Source organism: Trichosurus vulpecula, chromosome 3 (assembly GCF_011100635.1).
Source record: "Trichosurus vulpecula isolate mTriVul1 chromosome 3, mTriVul1.pri, whole genome shotgun sequence".
Classification (NCBI taxonomy): domain Eukaryota; kingdom Metazoa; phylum Chordata; class Mammalia; order Diprotodontia; family Phalangeridae; genus Trichosurus; species Trichosurus vulpecula.
In genome coordinates this window covers 47,234,785-47,253,728 of record NC_050575.1, presented here as the reverse complement: position 1 = coordinate 47,253,728, position 18,944 = coordinate 47,234,785, and the positions used below count along the sequence as shown (strand labels likewise).

The 18,944-nt window shown below is 37.3% G+C and overlaps 1 pseudogene and 1 gene segment (V, D, J or C); both read right to left on the bottom strand.

Moving 5' to 3' along the window:
• Positions 1-1,156: 1,156 nt before the first annotated feature.
• On the bottom strand, positions 1,157-1,593 carry LOC118842029 (annotated as a pseudogene).
• Positions 1,594-9,946: 8,353 nt separating this feature from the next.
• LOC118841723 lies at positions 9,947-10,516 on the bottom strand. The segment is given in 2 exon segments: positions 9,947-10,378; positions 10,462-10,516. Coding segments are annotated over 2 exon segments (420 nt in total).
• Between the last annotated feature and the right edge of the window lie 8,428 nt (positions 10,517-18,944).

The following is an 18,944-nucleotide window of genomic DNA, read 5'->3' as shown; positions in this document are numbered from 1 at the left end:
GGTAGATATGGGGAAAAATTTGTAATTCAAACTATTGTGAAAATTAATGCTGAAAACTAAATATGTTAAATAAATTTAAAAAATGATAAAAAAAAGTGAAATAAAAAAGGATAAAGTATAACCTTTCAGCATTATATCCAGTTCAAGGATCTCAATCACAAGTTGCCATAATACCTAAGAGGTCTATTTTACATGTTGGAATTTGTATCTTTTGATGGGGCAGTAGGAGAATAGCCTGATATTCAGCACATAGAAAAAGGGAAGGAAAAAGAAAAGGTCTGGTGAAGTTGAGAGCCAAAGGGACATCTTGGACGTCATCAAGAGCTCAGTGATTCTTTAGGAAATACCTGAAGAAGGAAGATATACTTAAAGTAAGGCCTTGTTTTTGCAAGTTCCTGAGGATGTCCCTAAAAGGTTTTATCTTAATGGACTTCAATATCTCCTCTAACTAGTGATACAGAGAAAGGAAGGTTATTGTGACTTCTGAGATCCAGATTTGAGGCACACACAGATATATCCAGTCAAAACAAGATGATCATTCCTCAAGTGAGAATATAATTTTTGATATTATGACAGGTCTCATCGAAAAGGATGTTCATATTCCCTCCAATTACAGTGTTGTGATCTTATGATATGTGTATGAATACATATACACACATGGAATTTATGTGTATACATATAGATCTATATACATACAGATTGGCAGGATCATATACATAAGGACACATATACACATACTATCTATTGAATGTACCTACAGGTAGGTATGTTTTCTACTTGCACAGTGTGTATGAAAATGGTATAGGATAAATATAGTGAATGTTCAATAATTCCTGATTTGCCTCACTTTTGACAACTACAGAGAAATTAGTCACCACAAATGAAACATGTGAACCATTAAAAGAATATATCACCTCTACACCTGCAGGCATCTGAAACAGGAAAGATTCTCAGGGACACAAGGAAGTTTAGATAGATAGATAGATAGATAGATAGATAGATAGATAGATAGGATAGATTTTAGCCATGAATTAGAAAGAAATCATACTTTGAAATTTTTTTGAGCTTCATACTTTACCTGTGGTCTGTTTGTGTTCAATGTTCTTGACTTCCCTCTCCAAGTCATTCTCCACATGACCCATCTGAACTAGAAAGTTTATGTCTGGGCTGTGTCCTCAACTTTAAGGGAAGTCATTTGCAGGTGCAGCATGTCACTGCTGGAGATGGTGAATTGGCCTTTCACAGAGTCTGCATAATTTTGTGCTTCTTCCATTATAAGTAATATATGAGAGCCACTCCAGCCCCTTCCCTGGACCCTGGCAGACCCAGTGCATTGCATAGCTGCTGAAGGTGAATCCAGAAGCTTTGCAGGAAAGGCGAAGAGATCCTCCAGGTTGTCTCACATCACCCCCAGACTCTACCAGCTGAACATCACAATGGACACCTGCAAACAAAGAGTCATTTAACACAATAGTCATACAATTACATAACTTCAAATAGTATTTCCTTGGTTAAGAAACAAACAAAACACAAAACTACCTTGTAAAATAGTCAGAATGAAAATTCCATTCAGGCCAAAACCCATTGTACAGACTCTACAGTGTCAGTCCTTAGGAGAGAAAGGCCATACAAAAGAAAAGCTCCCCTTCCTGAGCTGCAGACACAGGTTTTTGCTGATTTTCATCCCTAGAGGGAAGAGCTTAATTTGCATGTCTTTCTCAGTTTAGTATGACTAAAAACAATTGCCTCCCACAGGGATGAGCCCCCACCCTGAGCTGCAGGGAGATGTTTTTCCCCAAAATTAGTTCTAAAATCCAAGGGAACATTAGTGACACCAAGAATCTAAATATCGTTGTTAAGGACTCAAGTGTCTATCCTTCTCCATTACTCCAAACTACCTTCAACACCAAGGGAATTCTCATTAGGCTTTTCTATATTTCTGTTATTTTCCCAAGTTACCCCAATGCCATTTCTAATTAGGAAGGCACCCCAAGCTTTCATCATTTTTATCTTCAGCAGATATTGGATCTACCTTGGGGGCAGGGGGCCAGCATTTCTGAGATTATTCTTGATAGTTCTGATTATTTTACAAGGCTATTTTTTGCTCATTTTCTTTTTAACTGGATGTCATGTGGATTATGTATGCTCGATCCCATTCATGGTCCTTTATATCCAGGGTGTACTCTGTTGGCATGAGAGAGATCATTGTTAAGTTTTCAGTGTGAGCAGTATATTTCAGAAATCAGCAGATACTGAAAATCAGGGCTTGAATTTAATTGTTTTATTTTTTAATTTAAACTTAAGGGATAGAGAAAATGTAAATAATGTAGATTGAACTTAAAAGTGTATTGCACATTCATTTTTTCTCCCCTGGAGAGCTAGTGTACAAAAAACTTACCAGCACACCCAAGCTCATATCCCTCTGAACTGGAGAAATGGAGGCACAAAACACACAGAGCATAATAAAGCCTGCTGAACCTCCTGGATCCTCCAACAGGTCCTATATTTTGTTTCTTAGAAGGACTCATTGTGTGTGTTGTACCAGAAGCGAGCGAGACACACCACAGAGTGTAAGTTTTAAGTGGAGAATTTATTAGCCGGTGGCCATTGGGGTATTGCACCACAAATCAATGGCCATGTGTTGGGGTGATGGCTTGGCTTATATAGGATAGGTGGGGGTACAGGGCAAGGAAACAGGAACAAAGGTCCTGGCTGATCAAAAGATTCAGTCAGGTTATCATACTAGTGGGATACTCTCATTTACATTCCTTGGTGGAGTCATGGAGTCCCAGGGGGTTTGCTAAATGCCAAAGATATCTGAGTCCATTCTTTCTGGGGTTGCTTGTCAGTAGCTAGGGGTTTCTCAGGGGTTCCTAATTTTCCTTGTATTACATGTGTGGTGAGACAATGACACCATATCCTCTGGAGTATCTGGGAAAAGGTAATTATAGACTGAGCCTCAGACTGTTCCTTCCCAGGCAATCAAGTCTGCTGCCACCTACTGTACACAGTGGCAGCAGGAGAGACAGCATTTTTCTGTGTTGTGTCCATTTTACATTAATTCTTTACTTACTTGGAAAAAATAGTTCTCATCAGGGACCCTTAGAACTGTGGCAAAATTACACGTTATTCTCCAATTTTGTATAGTGTAAAGCCTGAGCTGGCTTTACATTGTCCTGTCATTGCTACATAATCTACAAGAAAAAAGAACAATTCAAAGCTGCTTATAGAATACCATTAAATTTCTTTTCCTACAAAATATATCTTGCTCTCAAGCTTCAAAAGGCTTTCTCACCCTACGTTATCTTCAAGCTATTTTTCCAAATCTTTTCTCTTTCACTGCCTCCTAGGAAAAGTATATATTTGTTACTTTCTTTTAAGGCACTTCTCAACCATTTGTAATCTGTTTTCTGACCTTCTCACTCCAGTCATCTAAAATTTTCTCCTCAACTCTGTGTGTGTGTTTGACTTTTCTTCCCTTATGTAGACAGGACAGATAAAAATGAGGTAGTTTAGTTTATATTAATAGTTACTTGTACACCCTAATTACATGACATACTTTTCTTTAACCTTTCTTTACCTTTCTCCCTTGTGTGAATATTCTTCTTCCCCTCTCCACTTAGGATCATTAAGACATAAAGGAACCACTCTCACCTTCTGACTAATTAGACTTCCTCCATAGTGATACAATCTCTCCATATTTGAATGTAAGGAGTTTATGCTTGTTTAGTCTTTATGTTTAGGTTTATGATAAAAGAAGAAGGGAAGACATTCTTTAAAGTCTTCTGTTTAATTAAAAATCCATATTTTTTCCACTTAAGCTTTTATTCAGTTTGCTGGGTGAAGTATTCTTCGTTGTAAACTTTTGGAAATAGTGCATTCCAAGCTTTCTACTTCTTTATAGTGGTGATTGGTAAATCATTTGTGATCCTGACTTGGAGTCACTAGTACTGGAATTCTTTTTTATTACTTGTAGGAATTTTTTTCCTTGATCTGGATACTCTGGATTTTGACTATAATATTCCTGGAAGTTTTAATTTGGGGTTTTCTTTCAAGATGTGACCAATGTATTTTTTTCCTAATTCTATTTTGCCCTCTGATTCTTTTCCATCATATAAATTTCCTTTTTTTCTTCCCTCCCCACCCTATAAATGGCTACCATTAGACACAAATAAGCATACATATGTAAAATTATTCTTATTCAGTTCTTTTTCTAGATGTAGATGGTATCTTTCTTCATATATCCTTTCTTGTTATCTGGGGTATTTATAACAGACAAAATAACTTATTTGCTCAAAGTTGTTCTTAAAACAATATTGACATTACTGTATATAACATTTTCTTGCTTTTACTCATTTCACTCTAATTATTTTGTGCAAATCTTTCCCACCTTTTTTTCTAAAACTTTTGAGCTCATTGTTTCTTGTAGCATGATAGTGTTCCATCACAAGCAATTCCCTAATCAGTGTGCACCTTGCAATTTCCATTTCTTTGCAACCATAAAGAGAGCTACTATAAGCATTTTAGGATATAGAGATTCTTATCCTTTTCCCTAATTTTATTTAGAAATGGACCAAGTAGTGGTATTGCTAGATCAAAAAGTATAGGTAGTTTAATAACTCTTTGGGCATAAATCCTGAATGTTCTCCAAAATGTTGGATCAGTTCACATTTCCACCAAGAATGAGTGCCCCAATTTTTCCACATCTGCTCCAACATTTGTCACTTTCCCCTTCTACCATTTTAACCAATCTGGCAGGTGTAAAATGATGTCTCAAGGTAGTTTTAATTTGCATTTCTCTAATCAATAATGATTAGAATATTTTTCATATGACTGTAAATTGTTTTGATTTTTTTTTCAGAAAAGTACCTGTTCATATCCTTTGACCATTTATCAATCAAGAAAGGACTCACATTCTAATAGATTTGAAAAGTTCTTTATATATTTTAAATATGAAATCTTTATTTTATAAGCTGCTTATAAAATATTTCCCCCAACTATTTGCTTTCCTTCTCATCTTGGCTACATTTGTTTTTTGTACAAAACTTTTTAATTAATGTAATTGAAATGATTCATTTTATGTCTAACTTTACTCTCTATTTTTTATTCATAAATTATTTACCTATCCATAAATCTGATAAGTAATATGTTCCTTGTCCTTCTAATTTTCTCATAAAATCACTCTTTATATCCAGGTGGTATTTCCATTTTGACCTTATTTTGGTAAATGCTGTAAGATATTGGTCTGTGCCTAGCTTCTGCCATACTACTTTCCAGTTTTCCCAAAATTTTTACTGAAATCTTATTCCAAAATCTTAAATCTTTACACTTGTCAAATATAAAGTAAGTATGCTTATTTGTGGCTGTAAATTGTATGCTTATTCTATTCCATTTACCTACTTTCAATTTCTTAGCCCTTACCAGATAGTTTTGATAATTACTGTCTTATAATACAGTTTAAGATCTGGTACTGTTAAGTTTCCTTCCTTTATATTTTTTCATTATTTCTTTTGATATTCTTGACTTTTTATTTTTTTTAAAATGAACTTAGCTATATTTTTTCTAATTCATTTTGAAAAATTGATAACTTAATTTGGATGGCATTGAATATATAAATTAGTTTGAGTAAAATTGTCATTTTTTATAATTAAGATTTTTTTATTTTTAGTTTGCAATGCTCAGTTCCACATAATTTTGAGTTCCAGATTTTCTTCACCCCTCCCCCATCCCTCCCCAAGATGGCATGGAATCCCATATATCTTCTACATATAACTTTGCATTGAACTTATTTACACAATAGTCAAGTTGTAAAGAAGAATTATGACCAATGGAATGAGTCAAGAGAAAGATGAAACAAAATTAAAAAATCTAAAAACAAACAAAAGAGAAAAAACTGAAAGGAAAAAAAAAGAGAACAAACAGTGTGCCTCAATTTGCATTAATACTTCATAGTTCTTTCTCTGCATGTAGATAACATTATCCATCATGAGTCCTTTGGAGTTGTCTTTGCACCTTGTATTGCTGAGAAAAGCGAAGTCTGTCAGGGTCAGTCATCACAGAATCCATATATCTGTGGTTGTGTATAATGTTCTCCTGGTTCTGCTTCAGCATTATATCATGTAGATTTTTCCATGTTATCATGAAGTCTGTATCATCCCCATTTCTTATCACACAATAGTATTCCATTACCTTCATATACCACAACTTGTTCAGTTATTCCCCAATTGATAGGTATCCCTTTGATTTCCAGTTCTTTGCTGCTACAAAAAGAGCCACTATAAATAGTTTTGTACATGTGGGTGATCTCTTTGGTATACAACCCTAGAAGTGGTATTGCTGGGTCAAAGGGCACGAACATTTTTATAGCCATTTGCACATAGTTCTAAATTGCTCTCCAGAATGGCTGGATCAGTTCACAACTCCACCATCAATGTAACAGCGTTTTAATTTTCCCACATCCTCTTCAGCATTTATCATGTTTGGTCATTTTATCCAATCTGACAGGAAAGATGTGGTAACTAAGAGTTCTTTTGATTATTATTAATTGAGTCCACTTACAAGTTCCAAGATAATGGCCTATCCTTCTTCGGACAGCCAACCAGATATTCCTGAAGGACAGTTTAGTGATGCCAACATATTTTGCCCAATTCCCCTTCGGCAAGCCGTATTCTCTCAATGTTAGCAGAATTCCTTGAGACAAGAATACAGCAGTGGTTAGCAAGAAAACTGGATTTCAAAACTAAACTCTTTAAGGTCAGCTGAATTCATAAATTTTTGTATAAACAAAGGCAATGCAACAAAGATTAAGAGGGAAGCAGAAAATTGGGAGAAAATCTTTACAACTAGTATCTCTGATAAAGGCCTCATCTCTAAAATGTACAGGGAACTGAGTCAAATTTATAGGAATAAAAGTCATTCCCCAATTGAGATATGGTCAAAGGATATGAACAGACAATTTTCAGAGGAAGAACTCTTAGGTGCCATATCTCTCCTGTCAGATTGGCTGTGTTATGGAAATGCTTATTTTGTTCTGTGAATTGAATATAAAGTAAATTTTTAAGACATCCAAATCAGGTCATATCCCAGAGCATCCCAGGGGAGGCTCTACAGGGTCAGTCATTAGGGTAAAGTAGAAGCCACGCAAGACTAAAGTTCCTCTCCTAGAGCTAGAGGATTTGTGCTGCTTTTCATACTAAGGGAGAAGGAAATTTGCATGTCCTCCTCCCTTGATTGTTGTTGTTTGTCCTTCACTCTCAAAGAGGACCATGGCATCAGGAAGGTTGATGCCATGGCTTGCAAGTGAATTGGATTAAAGTGATGGAGGACTGTGCAAAGCCACCAGACTCACTTTCTCCTCCAGATCCATCTGTGTCCAGTGGCAAGCTGTACATTATGATGACTAGAGATGCCCGCCCCTTCCCTTCAATAGAAGGAACAATAGCTGCCACCTGCTTGGGGTTAGCCCTCTCCCTGAGCTGCAAAGAGAAGGATCCTCCAGAACTCATTCTAAAACCCAAGAGAACATTTTATGACACTAAGAATATGTAACACTGATGATGAGGAAGACAGTGTCTGTCCTTCCCCATCACTCCAATTGTTCCCAGTACTAAGAGAATGGTTTTTCTCTGTTTCTAATATTTTCTGAGTCAGTCCTCTCCTATTTCTGATCAAAGAAGTACCTTAACTCTCTCTTCTCCTTGGTTTTGAATAGCATCTGCTCATGGGCTAACTTGTTTTTCTAAGTATCTCTGTCCCTCTCACTTGGCTCTGCTGTTTCCTTCTAGGGACCTTGCTTATTTTTAGAATTGAAATCCACCTGTGATTTACCTCTAGTGCCAATCATGTTCTCTCATATCCCTCTGTAGCTAGAGGAAATGGGGCATGAAATGGACTGGAGATGTGAAGAAAGCTCCCATTGTATCTGTAGGCATCACATGCTGTTTCTAATATAGGCCCCTTGTATATGGTGGGGAGGTGACACAGTTCTCCTTGAGGGGCATGAGTTTGTCTTTTCCATTGTCAGGGGTAGAACATTTTGGATTCAACTTCCAAGTGGAGGCACCACTACCCTCACTCAGAGCTCCAAGTCTGCCATCACTGTGTCCTCAAGAAATAGAATATCTTTTCTCTGCTTTTGTCTGCTTTCTCTTTCTAGGATGTATAATTGTGATGGAATATTATTGTGCTATAAGAAATGACAAGCAGATGATTTCTGAAAAAAAAACAGACTTACTTGAACTGAGGTAAGGTGAAGGGAGCAGAACCAGAAGAAAGTTGTACAATGGTAACAGCAATATTGCATTATGGTTAACTGTGATAGACTTAGCTCTTCTCAGCAAGACAATGATCCAAGACATTGGATCTCATAATGAAGTATGGTATCCATCCCCAGAGAAACAACTGTATAGTCTAAATGCAGATTAGAGCTTAACAATGTTTACCCATTTGCTTTAATTGTTTGGGGATTGTATTGGCCAGTCAGTCACTAGAAGTTCCTCATGTAGTGTCAATTCCCTTCATACTTCATACTCCAAGGCACAAAAATCCTCTCAGGTTGATATATGAAATTCTTTACATCAGCTAAAGCTACAAACATTTCTTTACACTTGCTTACTAGTTGTCAATGGGACACTGTAGTTCATATGTAAAGGCATGTTTGTTATATGCATGTAGTACTGTGAAAATTAAAATGCCTCCTGCATTATTTTCTTTTTTCCATTTTTAAAAATTTATTTTAGTTTTCAACATTCCTTTCCACAAGATTTTGAGTTATAAATTTTCTCCCCATCTCTACCGTACTCCCCCACCCCAGGATTGCCCCTTTCTCCTGTCTGCCCTCCCTTCTATCACCCCACTCCTCCCCCTTTATCCTATTCCCCCTTACTTTCTTGTAGGGCCAGATAGATTTCTGTACCCCATTGCCTGTGTATCTTATTTACCAGTTGCATGTAAAAACAATTGTTTTTAACTCCCAGCTATATGGAGGAGTCTCATTCACAAAAGAACAGATGGTCAAATCAGCAATAAGTACTTATTTATTAAGCACTTAGTTTGTGCTGGGCACAGTGCTATGCTGAGTACTGGAGATATAAAGAAAGGCAAAAAAATAGTACCTGCTTTTAAGGAGATCAGTGTCATTCAGAGAGACAACATGAAAATAATAGTTATATATGTATTATATATATATTTACATATATAAATATACATACACACAGACATGTTTGTGTGTGTATATATATATATGTATATATATATATATGTATATATATATGTATATATATATATATATATAATAGGCAGTGTAAAGGCACTACTAGAAGAGGTGGAAGATTTTAGGGGAGATTTGAAGGAAGTCAAAGGGGCCAGGAGGCAGGCATAGTAGAAGAAGAATTTCGGGCAGCAAAAACACATATAGTAGAGAGATGGAATCTCTTGTGAAAGGAATAGCAAGAGGTCAGCGTCACTGGATTGCTGAGTACATGGAAGGGAGTAAGGTAGAATAAGATAGGAAGGAGTCATGCTATGCAAGGTTTTAAAAGACAAATAGGATTGAATATTTTATCCTTGAAGTAATAAAGAGTCTCTGGAATTTTAGGGAAATGGTCAGACCTGTGCTTTAAGAAGACAATTTTGATAGCTGAGTTTAGTATTCACAGGAGAGAAGAGAGTATTGGGTCTGGGAGAACCACCAGCAGGTTAGCATAAGAGTACAGTTTGTGCTGGTAAGAGGTGGTTACAGTGGCTGAGAAGAGAAGGGATAGTACACTAGATATGTGATGAAATAGAATTGACAGGACATAACTACTGATTGAATGGAGTGTTGGGGTGGGGATGAGAGTGAGACATTGAAAATGATACCTAGATATTAGAAAAGTTGCTTCTCCTGGGACAGAATTAAAAACAATACACGTCATAAATAAAATGGTTCAGATTCACTCTACACCTGTTACTGGATTTAGGCATCTTTTACTCCATTCATCATGAGCTCAAACCCCTTTCTGGACTCACTGACACCTCATCTCCTTCCAGGGGAAGTTTCTGTCGTGTCTCACATTCCTTTTCCTCACTGTGTCTCTTACACAGTAATACAAAGCTGTATCCCCAGTATTAAGGGAATTCATCTGTAGATATAACATGCTGTTGCCATTATCTCTGGAGATGGTGAATCGACCTTTCACGGAGTCTGCGTAATATGTACTACTTCCACCACTGTTAATTTCTGCAATCCATTCCAGTCCCTTCCCTGGAGCCTGACGGACCCAGGTCATCCAGTAGCTGCTGAAAGTAAATCCAGAACATTTGCAGGAGAGATGCAGAGAACCCCCAGGCTGTCTCACATCTCCCCCAGACTCCACCAGCTGCACATCACACTGGACACCTGCAACACAGAGACATTGCATTAAAGTCAATAGTCATATTAAGTCACTATTTTATACTGCCCCTCTCTCTCCATAAAACTACCTTGGAAAATACTCAGAAGGAAAATCCAGTTCAGTCTAAATTTCATGATCACTTCCTAGGTTAGTCCTCTAGGACACAAAGAGCTTGAGATTGTCTCCCAGAGATACAGGTACAGGTTTGGGGCTGCTTTTCATCCCAGTAGGGAGGAACCCAATTTGCATATCTTGCTCTATTCAAAAAGAGGAAAAACACCTTCTTCTTCCCAGTGAGAAGTTTCTGTCCTGAACTTTAGCAAGAAAGCTCTCCTAGAGCTGGTTCCAAAGCACCAGAGATCTTTGGTGACTCTGAGACTCCCAGAAATAATGGTTTTTACTCAGTGTCAATGACCACACGTCACTTCAACAAGTGGAACACATGTAGTAGGCCTTTCAGCGTTCCTAATAAACTTATAATCAATCTCGATCCTATTTCTGATTGTTAAAGCTCCTCAACCATCTTCCATTTCCAATAAACAACAGATAGAATCTGTTTTATGAATTACTTTCTTCTGAGGGTCTCTTGTCCTGATCCTTGGAAATCCACTGTTTCCTGAGTCAATTTTTTGTCTCCTTTTACCTTTTACACTGCACCTAAATTATTTACCCATAGTCCCAGTTATAGTCACACATTGCATTTCTAGGAAGAGCTCATATTCCTTTTTCACTCTTCTAGGTGGAGAAATTGAGTTATGAAAGTCACAATTCACAAAAAGAAAATTACAAATCTCCTGCAACAAATACCTTCCCTCTCAGGAAGAAATATCCTGTTTGACAGGACAGAAAAACTATTATTCTCTGTGACACTGACCCATTAATGTGATTTATGGAGCAAGTATGGCTCAGATTTCTATGAGATGATCCTCATATTTCTAGTACCATTCTCATTACTCAGTACATCAGGCTCTGCTGCCACCTGCTGAATATTAATTGTATACTTAGGAACATGTTTCTATTTGCACTTTATTCTTTTTCTTAAGAAGAGAGATTCATAATTTGAGTCCTTATCCTTTTTGAGATTCTACTCTTATTGCTAAAACTATTGAGAGAGGGAGAAAGTACCATTTAGTACCATGTTGAACAACAGTGGTGATAATGGACATGCTTGTTTCACCACTGATCTTATTGAAAATGCTTCTACCTAATTCCCATTATATATCATGCTTGCTCATGGTCTCAGGTGGATGCTACTTATCATTTTACCCTTAGGCTCTCTAGTGCTTTTTTTTCCAAATATTTATTTATTTATTTATTTAATATTTTTAGTTTTCAGCATTAACAGGAGTTCGAATTACAAATTGTCTCCCCATTCTACCCTCCCCCTGACTCCAAGATGGCATATATTCTGATTGCCCATTCCCCAGTCAACTCTCCCTTCTGTCACCCCACTCCTCCCCCATCCCCCTTTCAATTAGTTTCTTGTAGGGCAAGATAGATTTTTATGCCCCATTGCCTGTATATTTTCTTTCCTAGTTGAATGCAAAAACTGTTTTTTTGAACATCTGCTTTTAAAACTTTGAGTTCTAAAATCTATCCCCTCTTCCCTCCCCACCCACCGTCCTTAAGAAGGAAAGCAATTCAACATAGGCCACATGTGAATCATTATGTAGAACACTTCTACAATACTCATGTTGTGAAAGACTAACTATATTTTGCTCCTTCCTATGTTATCCCCCTTTATCCAATTTTCTCCCTTGACCCTGTCCCATTTGAAATGTATTTGCTTTTGATTACCTCTGTCCTGTAGCTGCCCTCCCTTCTATCATCCTCCCTTTTTTATCTCCTTCTTTCTTCTTTCTTGTGGGGTAAGATACCCAACTGAGTGTGTATGTTACTCCCTCCTCAGGTCAAATTCGATGAGAGCAAGATTCATGCATTTCCCCTCACCTGTCCCCTCTTCCCTCTCAACAGAACTGCTTTTTCTTGCCACTTTTATGTGAGATAATTTACCCCATTCTTTCTCTCCCTGTCTCCCTCTCTTGATATATTCCTCTCTAATCCCTTAATTTGATTTTATTTTTTTAGGTATCATCCCTTCATATTCAACTCACCCTGTGCCCTCTGTCAATATATATTTACATATATATATATATATATATATACACATATACACATATATATATATACATATATATATATATATATGCATATTCCCTTTAGCTACCCTAATACTGAGGTCTCATGAATTATACACATCTTCTTTCCATGTAGGAATGTAAACAATACAGTTCAACTTTAGTTAAGTCCCTTATGATTTCTCTTTCTTCTTTACCTTTCCATGATTCTCTTGATTCTTGTGCTTGAAAGTCAAATTTTCTCTTCAGCTCTGTCCTTTCACTGAGAAAGTTTGAAAGTCTTCTGTTTTATTGAAAATCCATATGTTGCCTTGGAGCATCATACTCAGTTTTGCTGGGTAGGTGATTCTTAGTTTTAATCCTAGCTCCATTGACCTCTGGAATATCATATTCCAAGCCCTTTGATCCCTTAATGTAGAAGCTACTAGATCTTGTGTTGCCCTGATTGTTTTCCCACAATACTCATATTGTTTCTTTCTGGCTGCTTGCAGTATTTTCTCCTTGTTCTGAGAGCTCTGGAATTGGGCAACAATATTCCTAGGAGGGACCTTTTTCAGGAGGTGATTGGTGGATTCTTTCAATTTCTATTTTACTCTCTGGCTCTAGAAGATCAGGGCAGTTCTCCTTAATAATTTCTTGAAAGATGATATCTAGGCTGTTTTTATGATCATGGCTTTCAGGTAGTCCATTAATTTTTAAATTATCTTTCCTGGATACAGTCTCAAGGTCAGTGATTTTTCCAATGATATATTTCACATTGTCTTCTATTTTTTTCATTCCTTTGGTTCTGTTTTATAATATCTTGATTTCTCCTAATGTCTCTAACTTCCACTTGCTCCAATATAATTTATAAGGTGGTATTTTCTTCAGTGGTCTTTTGGACTTAGTTTTCGATTTTGCTAATTCTGCTTTTCAAGGCATTCTTCTCCTCAATGGCTTTTTGGAGGTCTTTTGCCTTTTGAGTTAGTCTATTTTTAAGGTTTTATTTTCTTCAGTTTTTTTGGGTCTCCTTTAGCAAGTCATTGACTTGTGTTTCATGATTTTCCTGCATCACTCTCATTTCTCTTTCCACTTTTCCTCTACTTCTCTTACTTGATTTTTCAGATCCTTTTTGAGCTCTTCCATGGCATGAGACCAATTCCTATTTTTCTTGGAGTCTTTTGATGTAGGCTCTTTGACTTTGTTGACTTCTTCTGGCAGAATGTTTTGTTCTTCTTTATCACCAAAAAAGATTCCAAAGTCTGATTCTGAATCTGGGTCCGTTTTTGCTGTCTGTTCATGTTCCTGGCCAACTACTTGACTCTTGAGCTTTTTGTCGGGGTATGACTCCTTGTAGAGTAGAGAGTACTTTGTCCCAAGCTTTAGGGGCTTTGTGCTGCTGTTTTCAGAGCTACTTGTACACAGCAAGCTCTGCCACACCAGTGCTCGTCCTCCCCCAAGAACCGCTAACCCAGATGGGACTCAGGACTCAGCAGGCTCTGCACTCCTGCTCTGATCTGCCACTTAATTCCTCCCAATTGGTGGGCCTGGGGCTGGATGCAACTGCAGCTGTAGTTCTCTCTTCAGAGCTGCACCACCTCTCCTGCTTCCAGGGTTGTGGCTGAACCGCAAACTCCTTTCACTCTGTCCCCACAGTTTTTCCCCCTAATGTTCTCTGTTGTTTTTGGTGTTTGTGTGTTGAGAAGTTTGATAACTGCCACTGTTCACTGATTCAGGGCACTAGGGCCTGTTCCATCCGGCTCCTTGTCTGGTTGGTCTGGACTCAGGCCACCCTGGCCTCTGCTTCTTTCCAGCATGGTGCGATAGACCTTACTCAGAGACCATCCGTGCAGTCCTGGGCTGGAGACTTACTCTGCTATTCTCTGGGTTCTGCAGCTCTAGAATTTGCTCAGAGCCATTTTTATAGGTTTTTGGAGGGACCTGGGGAGGAGGGAGTTCATGCAAGTCCCTACTTTCCAGCCTCCATCTTGTTCTCTAGTGTTTTTAATAGGAATGAGTGTTGTATTTTGTCAAAAGCTTTTTGTACATCTATTGAGACAATCACATGGCTTGTGTTAGTTTTGTGGTTGATATGATCAATTATGCTGATAGTTTTCTTAATATTAACCCAGCCCTGCATCCCTGGTATAAATCCAAGTTGATCAAAGTGTGTAATTCTTGTGATAATTTGCTCTAATCTTTTTGCTAACCTTTTGGTTAAAATTTTTTGCACCTATATTTATTAGGGAAAGTAACGTATTATTTTCTTTCTCTCTTTTGACTCTTCCCAGGTTGGGTGTCAGTATTATATATTTATCATAAAAAGAATTTGGTAGGATTCCTCACCTATTTTCCCAAACAGTTTCTATAGTACAGGAATTAATTATTCTTTCAATGTTTGATAGAATTCACTTGTAAATGCATCTGGTCCTGGAGAATTTTTCCTCATAGTTGTTGGACCTACTGGGACCTGAGATCAGGTCCAATAAAAAACCTTCAAGGTACTTGGAGATTGAGAAGGGAATCGGGATAGGCATGCATACCTTCCAATCCTCACTGGAGAAGAACTTGAGATTTTCTCCGGTTTCAGTGAACCAAAAGTGATGAGTTTTAGAGAACCATAAATTGAGTTTTGGAGTTGCACACGTCGCCAAACTACCACCACACCAGATCCTTCTCGAAAAAATTAGATTAAAACCTTTTTTACAGCCAAAGAAATACAAAGCAGAGTCTTAAGAAATCGCACCATTTTTGATACTCATTTTCACATGTGGGTCAGATTCAGTCTAAGTTAGATTGAAACTGTGTTTTGCTCCTAGTTTTAGATATGTACTAATAATCATTTTAAGAAATGCTCCATATGTTCTTTTGCTTTCTAGGGTTTTAAATAAGAATAGATATTATATGTTACCTAAAAAGGTGTGAATTTATTGATGTGATTATATTTTTGATTATTTTGCTATTGATATGATGAATTATAATTATATTTTTCATGTTACTGAATAGTTTCTAATGGGTCCCTGGGTACATGAATTTTGTGGTATATTGCTATAATTCCCCCCTAATATTTTATTCAGTATTTTTGTATCAATATTCACTAGAGATATTGCTTTATAGTTTTGTCTGTGTTTTTGCTTTCCCTTCTTTAAGTACCAAAATCAAAGTTTGTCATAAAATGAATTTGGTAAGACTCCTTTCTTTTTTATCCAAATTCTTTTTATGGGATTGGGATTACTTGCTATTTAATATTTTGGGTTATAGAGATTTTACACTCTTATATAACTTCTTTATGGCTTGGTCACTCCCTTCTCCTAAAAGAAAGTTATTTATTTATTCTATTTCCTCATCTGTAAATGTGGACAATTTCAATTTTTGTAAATATTCATCAATTTCACTTTGTCAGGTTTAATGGCACATAACTGGGCAAAATATCTTCCAATAATTCCTGCATTTTCATCTTCATTGGTGGTACATTCATCATTTTAATTTTTAATGCTGATAATTTAGGTTTTTAATATCAAATCAACCATTAATTTATCTTGTTTTTGTTGTTGTTTTCATAAAACCATCTCCTAGTTTTGTTTGTTGGTTCAGTGAATTTTTACTTTAAACTTCATTAGTCTCTCAATTTTTACTTTCAGTTTTATAAATCTTTGCTTTTCAGAATTTTTACTTCAGTGTTTTATTGAGGATTTCTTTTTTCTAGATTTTTTATTTGATATTTTTTAAATTTTCAGCATTTATTTCCACAAGATTTTGAATTAAAAATTTTCTCCCCATTTCTACCCTCCCCCCACTCCTCGATGGTATATATTCTGATTGCCCCATTCCCCACTCAGCCCTCCCTTCTATCACCCCCCTTCTTCTCCCCACCATCCTTTTTCCCCTTACTTTCCTGTGGGCCAAGATGGATTTCCATGCCCCATTGCCTGTATATCTTATTTCCCTGTTGCATGCAAAAACAAACTTTTTTTGAGCATCTGATTTTAAAACTTTTAGTTCCAAATTCTCTCCACTTCCTCCCTCCCTACCCATTCTCCCTCAGAAGGCAAGAAATTCAACACAGGCCACACATGTATCATTATGCAAAACACTCCCACAAATATTGATGTTGTGAAAGACTAACTATGTTTGCCTAAATCATACCAAGTCCCCCTTTATTCGATTTTCTCCACTGACCCTGTCCCTTGTCAAAAGTGTTTGCTTTTGATTACTTCTTCCCCCTATCTATTGTCCCCCCCTTTTGATCCCCTTCCTCCTACCTCTTTCTGGTGGGGTAAAGCACCCAGTTGAGTGTGCATGTTATTCTCTCCTCAGGTCAAATCTGATGAGAGGAAGATTCACTCATTCCCCCTCACCTGTCCCCTCTTCCCTTCCAACAGAACTGCTTTTTCTTGCCACTTTTATGTGAGATAATTTACCCCATTCTTTCTCTCCCTTTCCCCCCTCTCAATATATTCTTCTCTCATCATTTAATTAGATTTTATTTTTTAGGTATCATCCATTCATATTCAACTCACCCTGTGCCCTCTGTCTATATGTATATATATATATATATATATATATATATATATATATATATATATATATATATATATATATATATATATATATAGTGTGTGTGTGTGTGTGTGTGTGTGTGTGTGTGTGTATTCCCTTCAACTCCCCTAATACTGAGGTCTCATGAATTATACACATCATCTTTCCATGTAGGAATGTAAACAATACAGTTCAACTTTAGTTAAGTCCCTCATGATTTCTTTCTTTACCTTTTCATGCTTCTCTTGATTCTTGTGTTTGAAAGTCAAATTTTCTATTCAGCTCTGGACTTTTCAATGAGAAAGCTTGAAAGTCCTCTGTTTTATTGAAAATCCATATTTTTTCCCTGGAGCATGATACTCGGTTTTGCTGGATAGGTGATTCTTGGTTTTAATCCTAGCTCCATTAACCTCTGGGATATCATATTCCAATCCCTTTGATCCCTTAATGTAGAAGCTACTAGATCTTGTGTTATCCTGATTGTGTTTCCACAGTACTCAAACTGTTTCTTTCCGGCTGCTTGTAGTATTTTCTCCTTGATCTGAGAGCTCTGGAGTTTTGCAACAATATTCCTAGGAGGTTTCTTTTTGGTATCTTTTTCAGGAGGTGATTGGTGGATTCTTTCAATTTCTATTTTACTCTCTGGCTCTAGAAGATCAGGGCAGTTCTCCTTAATAATTTCTTGAAAGATGATATCTAGGCTCTTTTTTGGATCATGACTTTCAGGTAGACCAATTTTTGAATTATCTCTCCTGGATCTATTCTTCAGATCAGTGGTTTTTTTAATGAGATATTTCACATTGTCTTCTATTTTTTTCATTCGTTTGGTTCTGTTTTGTAATATCTTGATTTATCCTAAAATCACTAGTGTCCACTTGCTCCAATCTAATTTTTAAGGTAACATTTTCTTCAGTGGTCTTTTTGACCTCCTTTTCCATTTTGCTAATTCTGTCTTTCAAGGCATTCTTCTCCTCATTGGCTTTTTGGAGCTCTTTTGCCATTTGTTAGTCTATTTTTCAAGGTATTATTTTCTTCAGTATTTTTTGGGTCTCCTTTAGCAAGTCATTGACTTGTGTTTCATGATTTTCTTGCATCACTCTCATTTCTCTTCCCACTTTTCCTCTACTTCTCTTACTTGCTTTTTCAAATCCTTTTTGAGCTCTTGCATGGTGTCAGACCAATTCCTATTTTCCTTGAAGTCTTTTGATGTGGGCTCTTTGACTTTGTGGACTTCTTCTGGCAGTATGTTTTGTTCTTCTTTATCATTAAAAAAAGATTCCAAAGTCTGATTCTGAATCTGGGTCCATTTTTGCTGTCTTTTCACATTCCTGGCCAACTACTTGACTCTTGAGCTTTTTGTCAGGGTATGACTGCTTGCAGAGTAGAGAGTACTTTGTCCCAAGCTTTAGGGGCTTTGTGCTGCTGTTTTCAGAGCTACTTGTACACAGCAAGCTCTGCCACACCAGTGCTCCTTCTCCCCCAAGAACCACCAACCCGGACTGAGACTCAGATCCAAGCAGGGTCTGCACTCCCACTTTGGTCCGCCTCTTTATCCCTCCCACTTTATGGGCCTGGAGCCTGAAGCAACTGCAGCTGGAAGCAGCCGAAGAGCTGCACCACTTCTGCACCCCAAGGGGTGGGGTCAAACATACCCTGCTTTCACTCTGTTCTAGCACTTCTACCCACTAACCTTCTCTGTTGTCTTTGGTGTTTGTGGGTTAAGAAGTCTGGTTAATGCCACAGCTCACTGATTCTGGGCCCGGTGGCCTGTTCTGCCTGGCTCCTGTTCTGGTTTGTCCTGGTCCATCCCACACTGGGCCCTCCTTCGCTCTGCTCCCAGTTTTGAGCAATAGACCCCTCCCCACTACTATCCAGGCTTTCCTGGGCTTGGGCCCTGCTTCACTCTGTTATTTCA